The sequence below is a fragment of the Abrus precatorius genome, unplaced genomic scaffold, assembly GCF_003935025.1.
Source record: "Abrus precatorius isolate BTA unplaced genomic scaffold, Abrus_2018 Scaffold3, whole genome shotgun sequence".
In the NCBI taxonomy this organism is placed as follows: Eukaryota; Viridiplantae; Streptophyta; class Magnoliopsida; order Fabales; family Fabaceae; genus Abrus; species Abrus precatorius.
Genome location: NW_020874373.1, coordinates 9,292,241 through 9,311,482, shown reverse-complemented (window position 1 = coordinate 9,311,482; position 19,242 = coordinate 9,292,241). Strand labels below are relative to the sequence as shown.

At 26.3% G+C, this 19,242-nt stretch overlaps 1 protein-coding gene across 1 annotated transcript; it reads right to left on the bottom strand.

Annotated features, from left to right (window-relative positions):
* Positions 1 to 13,057: 13,057 nt before the first annotated feature.
* LOC113863658 lies at positions 13,058 to 13,973 on the bottom strand. The gene has a single exon (XM_027497306.1). The coding sequence runs from the start codon at positions 13,915 to 13,917 to the stop codon at positions 13,213 to 13,215; it is 705 nt and encodes a 234-aa protein (XP_027353107.1). The 5' UTR covers positions 13,918 to 13,973; the 3' UTR covers positions 13,058 to 13,212.
* Between the last annotated feature and the right edge of the window lie 5,269 nt (positions 13,974 to 19,242).

Below are 19,242 nucleotides of genomic sequence, written 5' to 3'. Positions count from 1 at the left end.
TCAGAAAGCAATAACCACTGTTACGTTGATTCACAAATTACTTTTCCTGTTTGGTTATAAATATTCATTGCTTGCGAGTTCTGATGATAAATATTTATTAGTTATGTATTTTGATGTTAAATTACTAGTATTAAATGTCATAAAAAAGACCTTCTATTAATAAATACTTCAACACGTATTTTAAAAAATTAAAGTAATTATACTCCTTAATTTGGTGTGCGTTAATGTTTTTCTTCTGGAATAACGGTATACTATTACTACCTTTTTCTCCCTCGTCGTTCAGGTCTCAACATTATTCACAAATCACAAGCAATTGAGACCATTTTAGTTTTAGATTTTTACAACGACCGATAATTGACAATAATTTTAAATTATCTTTCTCTTAATATTTATAATTTTTCATTCATAAGTAATAAAATATAAATTTTATTCAGAATAAAAATAAACTTATTAAAAAATAATATATGAACATATATTCAAAGACACATGATAAAAAAATAATAAATTTTCTTATATAAAATTTAACATTATCAATGTATTAAATATTGTAACTTCTAATAACAAATATTTTATATAAATATTATGAAAAGGAACAAGTATACCTTTAATCTAAAATGTTGATTGTCCTTTTTAACGTATTTTTTTAAAATTATATTTTTTAATTAAAATTAATGATGATAATATTTAAATTAAAAAACTAAATAAAGAATAGCAATAAATACACGATAGTGGTAAGAGACATTTTCTATAAGAGGATTGATTTTTTTAATATATGTTTAAAGATATACAGTAATAAATTAATAAAAATATATTCACATTAACTTTTAAGAGTAGCATCTAACAATAATTATTATTTATTAAAAATATTATTTATTTCACTTTTATTATTTAAAAACAATCTTGAATTAATATTTTTTTATGAAAAATTACGACACCTAATATTATTAATGTATTACATACTGTAATTTTTAATAAAAAATGTTATATATAAAAAGTTTATATATATATATATATATATATATATATATATAAGAAATAATTAAATTACATTAGTAAAAATTGTACTTAATATTACATTATTAATAATTTATATAAAACATTTTTTTTGTCAATCTAATTTTTAAATTATAACTAAATATAAGATTGATTATATTGTTAAATTTTGTTAAAATTAAACAATTATAAAAATATAATTCAAGTATCATTTTTTTTTATAGATAGGTAGATAAATAGATAAGATTAATTTTAATGTATGTGAATAAAATATTAAATGATTTTGGATTGATTTGACAGTATATATATAATTTATATTATTAAAACTTTGAATCTATACGTTAATTTTATAATTAAATTATTTAATAAAAATTATTAAATAAAATAAAATTAAATATAACTTATGCTATAAAAATTAATTTTTATATAAATAATTTTTCTAATTCATTAATAATTTATATGAAATATTTTTTTATTTATACAACAATGTTTTTAATATGTAGTATTTTTTATTGAAAATAATAGTATTTAAAAATATTATTATCTTGAATTGTTATTGATAATAATAATAGAGTTTAACATTAAATTTATTTATTAAAAGAGGTTAGTTCGAGTAAAACGATTAAAAAAAATTTTAAGTAAGAGACTTACTCACTATATTCATGGGCATAACTTAAGTTAAATTTAAATTAAAACAGGTGAAAAAAATATTAAATTTATTTCGTAAGATTAAGTTTAATCATTTGAAAGTAAAAAAAAAGTTATTAGAAAGTATTATTTATATTAAAGTTATAAAAATATAATTCATGTTTATTTCTTGTAATAAAATTTTATTATTAATAATCATTTAAATTAATTTAAAAGTTAAAATATAATATTTGTATAAAAAAATTCTATATATAAATGATTATAACATGCAGCATTACGCATGTTACGAAAAAATGATATACTCACAGCTGAATAATTGGTACTTGGTTATAAGCTTTAGTTCCGAAGACGAGGACAGAGAATTAGAGGAGGGTGGAGAAGGGCAAAGGTGTAATTTGATAGGAAATTAACAGTTAATATAGTAATTAGCGAGTTGTGGAGGCCCCAAAAGAAATGAAAAGGTAGCAGTGTGGGACCCATCCCCTTGGCAATTGGAAGTAGAATAATAAATTGAGAGCATTGAAGTTGAAGGGGTATTGTGAGGTGCTGTTGTTGGGGGCCACTGAGAGCCTCTATCGTTGGTTGTGGCACTCCCACGACGAGGTAGGCTGAGGTGGGTCCCCCTCGCGCATGGTCGTAACTCACAAGGAACCCTTTGCATTATTGTTACTATGACTCACTCCGTCAGCCACTCCTTAACGTTTGTGTTGCCACTGTGCCGTGGACCTTGTGGGTGGCCGCGACGTCGTAATGCCCCAATTAGCCACGCTTAGTCCACCGGCTCGGCTTGGCTCAGATTCTAAAAGTGATTTTTCATTTCTTCATTTCTTTTCCCCGTTCAAGGGATTCTATTCTTTCGTGGGAAAAGGTTTGCTGCCCGTTATTCCCTTTGTATTGCTCATGGATAAGGACATAAAGTTGTCCAAATTATTTTCTGCGTCTTTATAATTTCATCGAATCTTAGGTTATCGTAAATTTATTTCGCTTTTCATATATTTCTTAAATTTCTAAATTTATGATTCACTCTTTATATTTTTAAAAATTACTACTTGTTAATTTTCAGATTGATTTAAAATATATATAATTTGAAATTTTCTACAAATGAGAGTTTATTTATAAAAAAGTAAAAATAAGTTTATCATAAATTTGGATAACAAATTTATGTAAATTAAGCATTTTATTCTCTAATTTAACATTTCTTGTTTCAATTTTTGTCTACGTGTGATTTAACCATTAATTAGTGAAACGAAATATAAAAAGATCAATAATGATCTAATTGTAAATATTACCAATGGTGTCACTGGTAGCAAGTAGTGTATTTATAGTTTATTTTCCTTCTCCATATGCAAAATATTCATTTAGATTATAAGAGTGATTAAACAAGCCAAGCCAAGTTCAATACTTAAAGTTTAAATTTAACTTGTATATACATATCATTAATTTGAATAATTTATTTAAATACTTTAAATTTAACATGATTTAAAAAATTAAACTCAATTTATTAACTTAATTATGATAATTATTTTTCTTTCATTAATTGACATTTTTTTAACTATTTTTATTTATTACTTTAGTGTTTAATATGTACTTTTATGTTAAAAAAAAGTAAACTGATAATAAAATATAATTTTGTATTTTTTAAAATGAGATTGGAGACAAAAACTTAAAAAATTATAACGATGGATTACTTTTTTTTTAAAAAGTTGTAACTTACTTAAAAGATGGTTTCTGGAAAAAAAAAAGTAGTAAGTATATGATGATAATAAAATAAATTTAATCTTTCAAGTAAATATACCAAATAAAAATATAATTATTTGAATGAAACATACATGTATATGTGTGGGCGAAAGAACAAGAGTTATTATTGTTAAATCTATGACACATAAGTTTGACTCTCTAAAAATAAAATATAACTTTAAGTTTATATTTATTTGATTAGCCAAATAAATAACCTTAGTATTGTATTTAATAAGTTAAATTTAATTAATTTATAAATATTTTACTTTATTTACATTTTTACTTTTAAAATTAATTTTTGTTAAAAAGTCAAGCTTTAGACTGCTTAAAAAGTCTCATCAACTTAATAGCTGGATTTATTTAAATAATATAGTTAACATAATAACGATGATGCATTAAATATTTATTATAATATTTTCAAATTGTATACTTGTTGATCCATTTTAAATCTCAAACATACTAGCCAGGGATCATTAATTTAACATTATATTTTTACCCATCTAGAAATGTTTACTACGCGTTTATAATAATTTTATAATTTATTTTAAACTGATGAAAATAGCATATTTTTTATTAGTTTATCTTGATTTATTTAAATAAATTTTATAATAAAAGGTATGATATAAATGTTTAATTTGGATAATTTTTTACATAAATCTTTATAAGATAGAGAAACTAATATAAAAAATAAAAAATTTCTCATAAATTAAAAATAACTTATTTTCTTAAAAATTTGGAGAAGATAAACCAAAATTGTTTTTTATTTATAAAGAAAGTCCTAAAATTTAAAGAAAATAAATAAATTTTAATTTTAATTTATAAAATAAGTTTAATTTCTTTTACTATTTAATGTTTAATTCCTATAAATATTTTTTGAGAAATTTATTCAAATTATCATATAATAATAAAATGGTTAAATTGAGTCTCAGACTCTCAGAAAGGATCACACCTTGTTCAATTATTTTTACTCTTACTCAAATGTGAATTTTATTATGTGACAAAAAACATACATTATCCGTTTTCATTATAGTTAAATTTTATAAATTAGTTAATATATTTCATAAAAATATCCTAAATATTTTGCTTTATAAATGAAGGTAAATTAATTAATAGTTGAAGATAGATTAACTACTACATAATTTAATACCGATAACTAAATAAGTCAAACATATCGCTTTCTCAAACAAACGCATGTTATAATGTATTATATTGATGGTTTAGATATTTTTTTTACAAAATATATACTTAAATTTATTAATTATACTAACCAAAATAAAAAAATATTCATATAAATAAAAATGAAAGAGATGTTAAAGAAATGGAGCAGAATGGGCAATTATCCGTATTCATATCCATATGTTTGTGACGGATATTTGTAGATATTTATATTAAACACATTTAAAAAATAAAAATGTCATATAATATTCTATGATATCTTATTATATTAATATTATATAATATAAATTCATTATATAACATTGTTATAAGTTAATATACTGTAAATAATACTATAAAATAAAACACAGTCCATTTTGTATAAAATATTACAATATTTAAATAAATTTAATACCCAATATATTTTATATGCATACATTTACCACGAGACAAACAATATAATATTTATCTTCAGTTATTTTATAAATATACAAATATCTTTTGCAAATATATTTGCAGATCTACCAATAGGGAAAATATTTCATTCCTAGATTAGACTTTAGAGCGTAATAAATTGTTTAGTTTCTGAAATATTTTTTGTTATTTTTAGGATTGTGTACAGAAAATACTGAAAAATAATGTTTTTATTGTTTTGTGTATAAATCTTAGAAAATATAAAATAAAATAAATTTAAACATAAAAATAGAAAACATTTTCAAATAGCAAACGGATCCTAAGCTTCATGTGTGCACCTGAAGGAAACAAAATTAACAGCGGGACCTGTGGGGTAGATATCTGATCATTTTTTTACCTTAATTTTGCATAATATTTTTAAAAGGTATTTTTTTTAAAATTTTTTTTTGAAAATACTCTAACTTCTATAAGTTAAACACTATTTTTTATAATCTTTAAAAATTATAATAAATAACATTAAAATAATCATGTGTCTTTTTCAGTTAATTAACATATTAAGAAATATTCACACGTTCTTTGCAATTCACTACTATTTTGAAGGTGAGTTTCAGTAGGGTGTTCACTGTGGATTATGTTCAATTTCTGGGCAAAACAACTCAATCCAAAGTTAACTGATTATATCTATAGTTTGGACCTCCTTAGCAGTGATGATGCAATAGATTAGTCAAATAGAAAGTCAACGATGAAAATTAAGAGTCAAAATATATTTAATGTACGCGTGCATGTGGGGGATAAAAATTAATCGATGATGAAATAGAGACTAGTCAAATGGAGTAGGTGCACAGTACACAGGCTTCAAAAGAAAAATGACTTACTAGTAATGTGCATGTCAATTGGGTATTGTTGAAATATAAAATTAGAAACCTCCCACCTGACCATAGCAAAACATTTCGAGGTATCTTCTTTATATCAAAACCAAAGAACGTAAACGAGAAAGCATTTACCAAGCATGCACCAAGTTTAATATTATTTTTTATATATTCATACTAATAATATAGATATTTAAAAATGATTTAAATAATGTGACAGTGACAATAGATAAGATACTGTTCTGAGATGGGAGCACTATTTGGTTCGAAATCCCATATGGACCATCAAAATAGGTAGAAGCGGCCATTGATCACCCTTTTTGGCATGAGCATTGCAAGTGCCCGGAAAAGATGCCTTGTTAGTTAGTCACAACCATTCATGCATAAAGTGGCATACTTTAATGTGCCTCTAAAAGATTTGCCCCTAAACAACATGGTAGCCATTGCCAATAGAAAAAGGAAGGAAGAAATAAGAGATAAAGGTAATGTTCATCAAAAGGTAAGAACTAAATTCAGAATACAACCATTATTTCTTTCTTTTCATTGTACTCTCTATTATAGTATCTCTTTTTTGCTAATCAGTTATGAGTTTTCACCTAAAAATATTCAATAATTAATTTAATTTCTTTTCTCCAAGAAATAAATCTGTAAAACAACTTAACGGAATAAAGTTGATAATTGCCATATACAAATTTAGAAAATGATCTTATCTTTTTCGAATGAAATGTTTTGATCAATGTGAAACACTTTAGAACTTATCCTAAGCATATATTTTTTAAAAAAACATATATAATAATTTAAGTTTGTAATACGATAACTTGTGACAGATAAATTATTCATATGTTCGGTGGACAAGTGTCGCAAAAATATGTTTTAAGTTAAATTCATCTATGCAAGTTGCAAGTTTTTAACCTGATGTAACTTTTAGGTTACGTTTAGAAGAGGAATTTTAAAATTTTAGAAATTATGAAAACAATAATAAGAGATATTAGAGTGGAAGTTAAGTGTAAAAAATATTATGAATGATAAATATAAAAAATTAAAAATAATAGAGATAAATTTAAATTCTCTCTAAAACAAGTCATTTATTTGTTTATTTTATATAAAATTTTGTAGTATTTTAAAATTATTTTTTTTCCTATCAAACTACATAAATTACAAAAATTTCAAAATGTCTCATTTAAACACAACTTTAAATCTATACCTTAAATTTACTTATTTAATTAATATTATATATTTTTTAAAGCTTAATATATTTTAATTTTTTTTCCAAACCTATAACTATTTTATAATTAGGCTGTTAAAATTAGTTAAGAAATTTGTCTCTAGATAGATTGAACAACTTTGACATATATAATTTATAAATACTAATTATTGAACGAGTGAATTTATAGAAATGTTTTTAAATAAAAGTATTTTTAGTGAGTGTTATTAAACGAAAGTATTTATTATTGAATATGTAAGATAAATGATTAAATTTTTTCAGTGTAATACGTAATTTTAATTTGAATCTTAATAATAATTTTCTGTTAAATACTTAAATGAAGAGTTATTGTCTATATAAAAGAAAAGTATTTTAAGAATTAATATTACATTGTGTATTTATTTTGTTAATTAATATTATTTTAACTTTTTATATATTTTTAAAATTTTATTTAATATAATATAATATTGTTATAAGTGATTATAATATTTACTTTAAAATTTTTTATTAAATTTAAAAATAGACTTAATGGTAAAAAAAATACATATTATAAAAATATTATATCAAAATTCAATATAACAACAACAATAATATAAGCTTACATAATGATATTATTATTGTATCATTATTAATAATATAATTATATTTACTTAAATTAAATCAACTTGTTAAGCTTAATTTTTTAAAATGACTTAAAATATGACCTTTTGATCCAAGATAATTTTTTTTATATGAGTTAATTACGTCATATACTTTTAATGTAATTTATTTCCATCATCCCCTATAGGTGCTAATCATGTGTTGCTTGGCTATCTATATTTGTTTTTTAAAAAGGCAGATTAATATTTAAATTATCCTTTCATGTTGAAATTATTTGTAAGAATAAGACAAAATTAAAATTTACAAAATTCTTAGTAATTTTGTTAATTTTAGAGACTCATACGTGAAAGGACAAAGGAAATATGATTTTTACGAATTAAAAAATAACTTCTATATGATTAATAGTTTAATTACAAATAAAGAAACAATTTAACAACCAAAATTATAAATTATTGAAAAAGAAAAAGCCAAAAAAAAAAAGAATAAAAAAGGATCCAATGTAGTTGAGTTTGTTCTCATTTCTAGAAAGTTTCTACATTTTGAAGCTGGAAGCGGTTCGTCCAAGTCATTCACGGTGGCAATCAGCAGCCATTGACCTTTCTTGTGAAAGAAACATCTCCATCCACAGACTTTAATTCAATCCCTTCTGCTCCTCTTAAATATTCAAAACAAAATCAAATATTGTGTCTCAATTAAGTCCAATTCCAAATTAGTCATTGATATTTCAAATCGTGATCTATATAAATTTTTTTTTTACATGTTTTGAAAAGTATTATAATGAGTTTATACAATAAATAAAAAATAAAAACTCCACTTTTTTAAGCAAAGTTTCTGGTTGAATATTATAAATGAAAAAAAAAAAAAAAAAAACTCGACGTTGTAAGAATTTTGTTCCTTGATTAAGTAAAATAACCATATTTAAGTTTAAAATGACTTTTGGGTATTCAGAATTTTGAAACTAAAAATTAAAATTAAAACAATTATCATACATTATCAACTTATATCTAATTCTTCTGTTCTCAAAAAGTCAAAAGAAATTAAAAAGTAAATTGAAAAACTATAATTATTACAATACTTAATACATAAAAACTCTCACTAAAATTTTTATTTAAAGGTTACCGAATTACTCGCTATTCGAACTAACTTTCTTAATTTAATACTCCTATTTTATGAAGTACTATACAAATCATTAATACTAGTAACATAATCTTTAATATATATTTTACTATTAATTAAAATTATATAGTTCATACTCTTTTTTATTCTTAAATTTATTATTTTTATAATTTTAAATAAATTTTAATCAACAAAATATATATTAAAGAGTGTATTAATAACATTACTTTATATATACGTGTTTATTATTAGTTGAACTTATTTTTCTAACTAATGAAAAAAAAAATAAAACATTTTAAAAGTTTTGCTAGTTTTCTAAAGAAATAAAACACTTACATATTCATCATAAAAGTTTTAAAATTTTTTTAATACAAAAGTGTTTGCTTTAATACCATTTAATTTAAACGGTGTCTATACTTTTTTTATATGGAACAATAAAAATTTATCGCATATACATACGAAAATCACATCACAAATGAGCTGAAAATAATTTAGATGGTGTTATGAGTTTCATAATTTAAAAATGATCCCATTGGATTTATTTGAAAGTTTTTCAAAAATTCAATACTAACGGAATATGTTGCACTGAAGAGTAAATTAAGTAAAAAGTGGTACAAAAATTTAAAAATTAATAAAATATTATTATAAAAACCTCATGAAACGTATGACAAAATACATTTATAATCTGAAAGCGATTATTAGTTTTGGTTTGAACCGAATTTCACAACGTATTGTTGATAAACATGTTAATGCTAGTATTCCCCCCTCTTCTTCCTTGGCTAAAAATGATTGCAACAAGTGTCGTCTATAGTATACATAGAAAATTTGGATTTGACTTGTCATCCCTCAAAAACGACATCTCACGTCTTTGTTGGGCTGGTCGTTTGTCCTCTATTAGTAGTTAGCCTCAATGACCACCTGCCCCTCCCCGCATTCGCGCATGTCAATTCTATCATGTTATACAAGCTCCAATACATTTATTAGAAAAACATATATCTTTAAATTTTAGTGGAGTAAATTTTAACCTATATCTACGTTTAATTAAAAAATAAATATATTTCTTTTTACGTTTATTTTAAAATTTATCAATATGACATCAATTTATCTTTATATATAAAATATGAATCATTATTCTTAAATAATAATATTTTTAAAAATTAACTTAAATAAGAACATTTTTTAAAATTAATTTTAAAAACGCGAATGTTCGCAGACAGTCATGGACAAGACAACGATGATTGATGAATGAGTTCGATCTCATTATTAGGCTTAGACTGGTTTTAAATTAAAACTTTAAAACTATCAAAAAAGAACCACGGTTTCTAGTTAGGATGAAACAGAACACTTCATCACACTACATGTTTGGTCAATTGCAGTAGATAAATAGATTGCTTCGTAATTCTGCTTCAAAATGAGATGCAGCATACTTTACTGTGTAAAAGGAGGGGAAGTGCCATTTTATAAAACCTTCATAAAGTCAACATAATTTACTCAAAAATTTTATTCCAAACTAGATTCATGATCTTAAGGACGCATCCCACACTCTTGTGATCGACTTTAGGAATATTAATTTTTGGAGATACTAATAGAAGAAATTAAAATTGAAATGAAAAATGCACCTCCCCCCCATGCTCCCCCTTGACTAATTGTCCAAACCCTGTTCCTTGGGCTTGAAGTTTCCAATTAATCCATGGACCCTGTATATCTTCAGATTGCTTGTGCTTCTCATAGTTCTGGACCCAAAATAAGATTTTCTTGTGGATCAAAAAATATTTTCCTATATAAAAAGCTTTCAATTTTAACTTACTGCTAAAATAAACAGATATTTTTCAAGACTTTAGATTCAAACTCTAATCATCTTGCATACTGCATGCACGATTGGAATTGTAATTTACTTAAAATTATTTTGTTTAAATTTGTAGTTATTTTATTTAAAGACAAGTTTATTTTAAAAATTCTTGTCCTTTGTTTGAAAAATCAAGATATCTCGCCCTCAAAGAAAGTTAATTATTCAATGGAAAATGCTCCTCATACACTCATTCTATGTATACAACTAGTGAAAAAAAAAAAGATAAAGGAAAGATGTAATAAGTAATATGATATAATAACGAGATAATCTGAGAGAACAGCAAGATAAAAGAGAGGTAACTACAAGTTTAAAAGTCAATAATTGAAATATTTATAGATAATAGATATAATTTTTAATTTAATTATTATAAAAGTTAATAATTTTCATTTATATGAGAATTTATGATTTGACAAGAGGGTAGTTTTTTTTTTTTTACATTATCAAGGAATTCCAATTAAATTCTGATAACAATACCATACATGTGTGTGAATATTATTGTTATCATCCAATTATTAGATGGAGATCGTTCACACACACACAATTATATGAACTTCGATTTGATTGTAGGAAATTCACGTGAATAGGGTCACTCATGAAATTGTGACATTGATAAATTATAAAAGATAGACGAATAATGGGATCACTTATTTTTTTTATAAAAAGACGACTGATTTTAATCAATATGGAGTTACTCATTTTTATTTTTATTTTGCTTTTCGTTTGGGAAGATTGGTGTTGACGTTGTAGGTTGGTATCTATAATTAGGTCAGAACATTGAAGGAACATCTAAGGATATATCCGATACATTGTCTTGTGACCAAGATGCGAATATGTGTGATGTGCCATGCAAAGGACTTTTGTTGATTACATGTTTATAACTGAATTATCAAAACAAGTCACTTGAGATTTAGTTGAGGGGGTCTGAAAGGTGCCAATATGAACACTGACGCTTTAATGTAAATATTGTTGTTACTTGTTAAGATCAACAATGCCTTTACCATATGCAGAATGGACCTGCAGATAAGGAAAGGGGTAATGATTTAGCTGACACTTTCATGGTATTATTGTTTGAGAAATGCAAATAGCATTGTATGAGAAATGTCATCCTTATGATCAATAGCAAATGTCTTACTCTTTAGTACTGGAAAATCTTATTCCATAGCCCTTCACATTTTAAGCAATCAACTTTACCCTGGGTACAATGGTAAAAAAATTAGTAGATGGTTTTTATTTGACTTAATAGCATTTTTAGTATTTATACTTTAACTTTGTGTGATTTTAGCCTTTCGAATTTTAATTATTTACATTTAATCTTTTAAAAGGAACAGAGAATAAAATATAATTATTTTTTACTTAACTTCATCATATTTTAAGATTATATCATATTAATTGAACCAATTCTTTGAATGCCTAAGTAATTAAAGTTCTCTACGAGATTGCTATGTCCTATCCACATAACCCTGTGGGAAATCTGATTTTAAAGGCAAAGGTAATAAAATGACAGATTCCAGCTTTACAGAGAAAATGAACCATGACTTTCTATATGAGTGATATTATACGAAGATTTCTGATATTCTATTAAGAGGAATCGTTTTAGGACTGCTTGATGATGAAGTGAGTTAGGATGAAATACTTGCAAAAAAACTAGGATGTTTAAGTTATTATCAAAGCAAAATAAAGACCCGAGGCACAGAATGAACACACATGTTACCTGAAGTAACCTTGAAAAAGTATTCTTATCATGGTTGAATGCCACAATATTACTTTCACTCTAATAATTCATATTTTTAAAACGTAGACACTTCGGAGAGACATGAAAGTCTTCAACCTTCGGTACATGGGTAATGATTATCGCAACTAAAATGGCCTTACAGGTGGAGAATCCTACTTTTAACAATTAGGTTGGGCCAATCTATTCCAACAAATGAAATAGAAAATTGCTTCTGCTTAAATTAAATTATTTGCCACCTTTATTAAATTGTGGAATACAAGAAACACTACCAGCATGATTGGAAGCTATGAAAACAGGAGGGAGAGAGAGAAATAGAAAGGAAGATAAAAAAATTCTACTGTTTGGATGGGAGCAGGGAGGGAGGGAGAGAGAGCAATTTTTTTTCCACCTTATTTCTACTTTATTTCTCATCCTCTTGTGTGTGTATATATATATATATATATATATGTATGCATATATTATTTCATCTCGCATCCAAAATAAAGCATAAAAAGATTCTAACATACCCCAGAATGAAATTGTAGCAAAATAAACTTTAGTAAAAATGGAGGAGGTGATGGATTAAAACAGAAGTACAGATAAATGTTAAGACCTCAACATATATTTCGTGCAAATAAATCAATACAATATTTTAAAAACATTAAATCCTAATTATTCTCCTTACTATAGTCACTATCATGCTCTCCCATTTCAAAAGATAGGCAAGATAGAAGAAGATTATTGAAAGAAAAAATCTGATTACTTGCAAACCCCAACAGGGCCTTATTTTTCAATCCACTCTACCCAATAACGAATATTAGATGTCCAACACATCGAACAACTTCAACTCACCAACATTATTAACGATCAACATTCTTTACCGTGCTCCCTGGTTCGATGTCCACGGTGTTAACTCTTAACCTCTTTTCAATGAACTAGTCCTTCCAATATTGGATGTAGTTCTGATCTTCTTCTTAGCACGCTGAATAAAATCTGAAAACTGGTCCTTTTGGTTTTCCATCCTGTTGTTATTCCCATTACTACCATTAGTCTCATCTGGCACAGAGTTGTTTTTCCCATGACCAACGTTTGACACGGTCCTGATTCTGTACTTGGCACGTTGAATGTACTCAGTAAAAGTATCATTAATATCTAGTGTTTTCTTACCTTCTTGTTGTGAGTGCAGCTTCCTAAGAGTTTGTTGTTCCTTCAAAGGGCATATAGTATCTTTGACAATATGCTCACCTTTGAATACACCAGCTCTATATCCTTGAACATTCCATAGTTCAGCTTCAACCTTGGCACCAACTTTGCCTGTTTTTTCTGATATTCCAGCCTGAGGAGAAGCAACTTTTGATACCTGACCATGGACCATTGAAGTGGATGTAGGGATTGAGTAATCAAACATGATTGGGATTGCTCCTCCTTGGTTATTAGCCTTCATGTTTTGAGGGAGATGTATGGAGGGTGGTAATGATGGAGAATTTGAATGAGTGATAACATGTTTAGGTTCTTGGTAATAGTGTTTGATGCGATGAATGGCTCTGAAAACAGGACTGGTTGCAAATGCTTGACGGATTTTCCAGCATATAGAGGATCTTGAGGTGGTGTTTTTTTCCATGGAAAGTGAAGGATATGGTACACTCAAACTGGCTAAAACTCTGAACTTGGAAATTGTTATTGGTTAAGTGCAACTTGCCAGAGGTGCTAGAAACTTGTTTTATAGTAAAGTTTATCCATGCGTGACATCGAGGGGTGTATAAAAAACTAGGATAACTTAAAAAGAAACAAAAACATTTTTTGAATTGTGATATTTGTAGGTGGAACCAATTGAATTTGAAGAAATCATATGGGTAAGATACTTTACAGCGAATAATTATAGAGCCTTTTCTTTTCCCCTTATTTTCAATGGGATGTGATGGAAGGGATCAATTCCTTCTTGTCCCCTAACACACTCGAAACTAATAAGTCACGTTATGGCTTTTGTATCTGAAGCACTTGTTGCCACATTTTGCTGATCACCCCTGGAAAAGAAAAGAGGAAAAACAAACACACACAGGGGTTTCAAAGTGGCACGTACTTGGACGGTATCGGATTCAACTAAGACTTGTAGTATTGGAGAAATAAACAAAGCTCAGTTGCAATGTCAGAATCACATTTATGCGAGTTTCATACGTAGTTAACGTGATTCCACTGGTTATCCGATGGAAATAAATGGGCTTTCCGGTGGAAAACAACTCACAGTTGTTGAAATTAAGGCTAGAATGAGTGTCCCACCTTACAAAAAAAAAGAAGACAGAATCCTTAATATAATATTGCTAGATTTGTTTTGCAAGCTCTTGGATTGTTGTGAATAAAACTCAACCCAAATCTTAATTTCTGTTTGTATAAAAAAATGCGGCGAGGCCCTGAAAAAGCGACTCATATGCTAGTTTATAATCTAAAGTTTTCATGAGTGTCACGTTTATAGTTTGGTATAGTAAACGTGTAAAAGTGGATACCATCATTACTTTATAGTAGTTTCACGAAACGTGTAAAATTCATCAAGTGCATGTAAAATTGATCTAAGCGATGCTCTAAGCGATGCTCAATCGTTGTTACATTATTTTTTTTTTTAAAAAAAAACCACTGATTACATTAATAACTATATGAAATGCCAACATCTTTTGACGATTCGACAACAAAAGTTCTTAGAGTTACTTATATATTATTTAACACGAAATAAATTTTACTAAAGTTAACGGTGCAATCCTAACAATATCTGAAAGCTAAAATTTTTTTGTATCCTAAAAAATTTTCAGAGTATCGTAGATAAAATTTTCTAATAAATAATATTTAAATACATATTTAAATAATAAATTTATTTAATAATAAATTATTATATTTAAATAAGTTGAAGAATGATTATGATATAATTAAAACTAAATAAAATAAATTTTAAAAATAAAATAATAATATTATATTAATATATTTTTTATATTTAAATTCTATTATTATTAATATTTAATTATTTAATTATTATATTAATATATTATGTTATAATAAATAAAAATTGCTTAAATCTAAATTATATTTTATTTAAAACTAAAAATTTATAAAAAATAATAAAAAATAAAATAAAAAATTTAATATATAATATATATACAATAACAGAATTCTGTAATAAATAATATAATTTTAAATAAATTATATATAATAATATTTTTTAACTTGTCATGTATTTTTTTTTATTGGTGTAAATTTTTTAGGTACAGTATCCATAAATAAAATTTATGGATACCATAGCACACACTTAATCTAAATTGAATTTCTCAAAATGAATAATGGTATATTTGTGGCCGATCAATGGCCAATATTTCATTACTGAATATTAATTTGTGAGCAATCCGCATTTCTCATAATTAAATCTGTTAATCAAATTGTCCAAAAGTTTAAGTTACGAGATTTTTAAGTTACTTATCGATATTGAAAAGCTAGGATTACTGCCAGCAAAGGGAATATGCTTTAGCTCTAGTATGGTTCAAGGAAGCTAAAAAGAAAATAATATCAATTTATCATATCACCTCAGAAAAAGAGCATGTCATTCCGTGTAGCTCTAGAAAACATAGCACTTCCAATCAATATGATTGAAAATTCCGTTTCCCTTTTCATATGATGCTTGCTTTCGTTTATATATATAATGAAAAAAATTTATTGTTAGGAGAAGTGAAAGATATTAATAATGATTATTTTTTTGTTAATTATTTGATCTAATAATCATTATTAATGTCTCTCACCTTTAATAATATAAATTCTTTTTACTTAAAATGCCTCCTATATATCTTTCAACCTTTTATCTCTATTAAGTCCTAAGATCAGTTTATTTTAAATTCTAACAATTAAACTGCCATTAAAACTATTTCTTTTTATTTTCTATAAATAATTTCGCCTACAAATTAACAACATGTTGGTTTAAAACGATTGTTAATTGTAAAGCTCGTCTAAACTTCTATATATTGCACTTAATTATTATCTCCGTAATGACGACTGAGTATATTAGGTATTACATTTCCTACTATAATCTCTCTAATATGAGATTTAATTATGACATCACTGTAAACTTACTTATATTCTTTAAAAATATTCTCTTTTTAATAGTATATAATGATATTTTATTAAAAAAAAGCATTTATTATATATTTATAATTTTAATATAATAATTATTTTTTTATAAAATTTTTATACTTTTGAATGTTTAAACTCAATTTACATTAACAAAGCTCACATTTAAAAAGATTTTTATTGTGTTTTTCTACATATTTATAATATAATCTTTTTATTGTTTTATAAAGTAAATATTAAAGGGTATTAGTTAAGGAATTTAAAGTATTTCTTATTAAAAAAAAGTTAAAAAGATACTTATTCATGTAATTTCTAATGCATTTCAATGTGTTTTTTTAAATCTATAATATATTACTATTTTAAATAATGCCTTTAAAACACTAATCAGATTACAGTGATAATCTGTACAGCGATAAAGAAAAAACTTCAAGGGTTACTAAGTTATAATCTGTACAGCGACACCCAATAAAAAGTATAAAGCATCAATTTAAAATAGACATATTACGGTATATCATGAAACCTTTGTAATAATAACTATTCACTACTTGAGATGCCAAAAGCATCCATATATATATATATTAGTAGTAACACACACATGAATCATGTTATGGGTCTTTCTTTTAAAAATGCTTGTTGGCAAGCCAGTAAGGTAGCGAAGAAATCAATAATCATTATAATCATAGGATCATCATTAAAAATGTTGGATTATGGTACGATTCGAGATTCCACGTATGCTTAATGCTCAATGACGGAAAGTACTACCTACTCGATCTGTCGCCCGCAAAGAGGACAATGTATTGGGTAAATGTGAAGAAAGAGTTATGCAAGATCCCATATTCCACACCCGACAACGACATTAGAGCTTAAACCTCAGTGAGTTTGGATTGTGATGTGATTATGTGAAACTAAATAGATAACGATCTACTCTAGGCTCGAAACAACTAAGTTTAGGTGATCGTACAAAATGAAATTGTTTAAAGAAAAACATTGTGCATATAGGAACGTAAGTCATGAAGGGAACAAATATTCCAAAATAGTTTACGGATTGACATGTTTTGTTTTGGTTTTGCTCAAAAAAAATTTTCGAGGGGTGGAAGGGATTTGACTGAAAATAAATTTAATTTTGTAAAATAAAAATAAAATTCAATTTTAAGTTTTCATGTCAAATGTTACAAACTTAATTGATTCATTTACACCTTCTACTGAAAACAAAGGCCGATTTCGACAAATGTAAATGAAAGAAAGATCGAAATAGGGTGATATAAGCGGAAATATAAATCCATGTTAAGACCTCAATCGATACATATTATACAAATATGCATCACCGATCCAAATTATTCCCATAAACTAAACATTTCATATTATGCTTCAAATAGAAAAAGAAAAAAAGAAAAATAAGGGACATTTGCACCCTAGCCTAGTAGGGCTTTGTTTCCATGCACTGTCTATACTCAACAAATAAGTTCAACATAATACTAATCCACGTTCTTTGAGTCTGCCTGGTTCATAATGGTCATTGCCTTTAGCCACTCTTGAAGGAATCATTCTTTCTAATGCTTGATGTAGTCCTCAACTTCTTCTTAGCACGCTGAATAAAACTTGAAAACTGGTCATTTTGGTTTTCCTTACTGTTGCTACCGTTTGCTTCATCTGGTGGTGGTGCCACAGGTGCAACGTTCCTCTGCTCCTCCTCAATGTGGGACACGGTTCTGATTTTATACTTAGAACGTTTGATGAAATCGCTGAAAGTTTCATCATTATCAAGTGGGGTCTTACGTTGTTCCTCTGAATACACAGTTCCATGCTGTCCCTTCGAAGTGTTCGGGAGCTCCACCTTGGGTTTGATTATGTGTTCATTTCTGAATGGACCCACGGGCTTCCCATACCCAGATTCAGCTGAAGCAACCTTTGCTTGGCCGCGAACCTTTGAATTTGATGATGAGTTTCTATTTCCCATGGATGCAGGCAGGAGTTTGGTTTTGATAGAAATGTTCTTTTGCAAGATGGAGAATTTGAGTAAAGTATATGGTTCTCAAACTTGGTTAAGGTAAGAAGGTTATGGGTTGAGTGCAACTTGAAAGGGGTGCATAAGCTTGTTTTATAGTGTTTATCCGGGGTCTATTTGGAAAGATGAACATATTAGAATTTTAAAAAAATAGTTAAAATAAAAACACGTTTTGAATTGTGATCCCTGTAGGAACCAATTCATTTCTAGAAGTGCTTTTACATCAAGGCTTGTATGTCATATAGCCAAATTTAACGGCTTAGTCATTAAGGAAAAAACAAACGGACATGAGAGTTTTCTAAGGAGCAGCTAGATAGTATCGGATTCCAAAAGGTCTTTGTCAAAATTGGAGAAATAAACAAAGCTTAGTTGCAGCTTGCAAGAATCACTTCATGCGAGCATCCATGTTGGAAGCATACGTGGTTCCACTACCCGTATGGGAAGGTAATGTTCATGTCTTTTCGGTGGAAAACAACTCGCAATTATTGAACTTGAAAATTACACCCAGAAAGTAAGTGGCTTGTACTATATATCCAAAAAGAAAAAGAATCAACGTTGTAACATATTGGAAGAATTTTACTTTTGCTTGTAGAATGCAGTGCGAAAATACCAACCCGATTCCTAATTCTTGTTTGCATATATATAAAAAAGGAAGTGGAGAGTCTCTGAAAATTCTGGTTTTTTTTTTTTTTTTTGTCTCAAGTGTTTGTTAATTATTTCTCATAACTACCATCCTTAATTTAATAATCTAAATGAATTCTATAAAAAATCTAATAATCTAATTGAGTTTACTTGAACTTTTTGACAACTTTAAAAGCTTGGTTTACCTTCATCAAATGA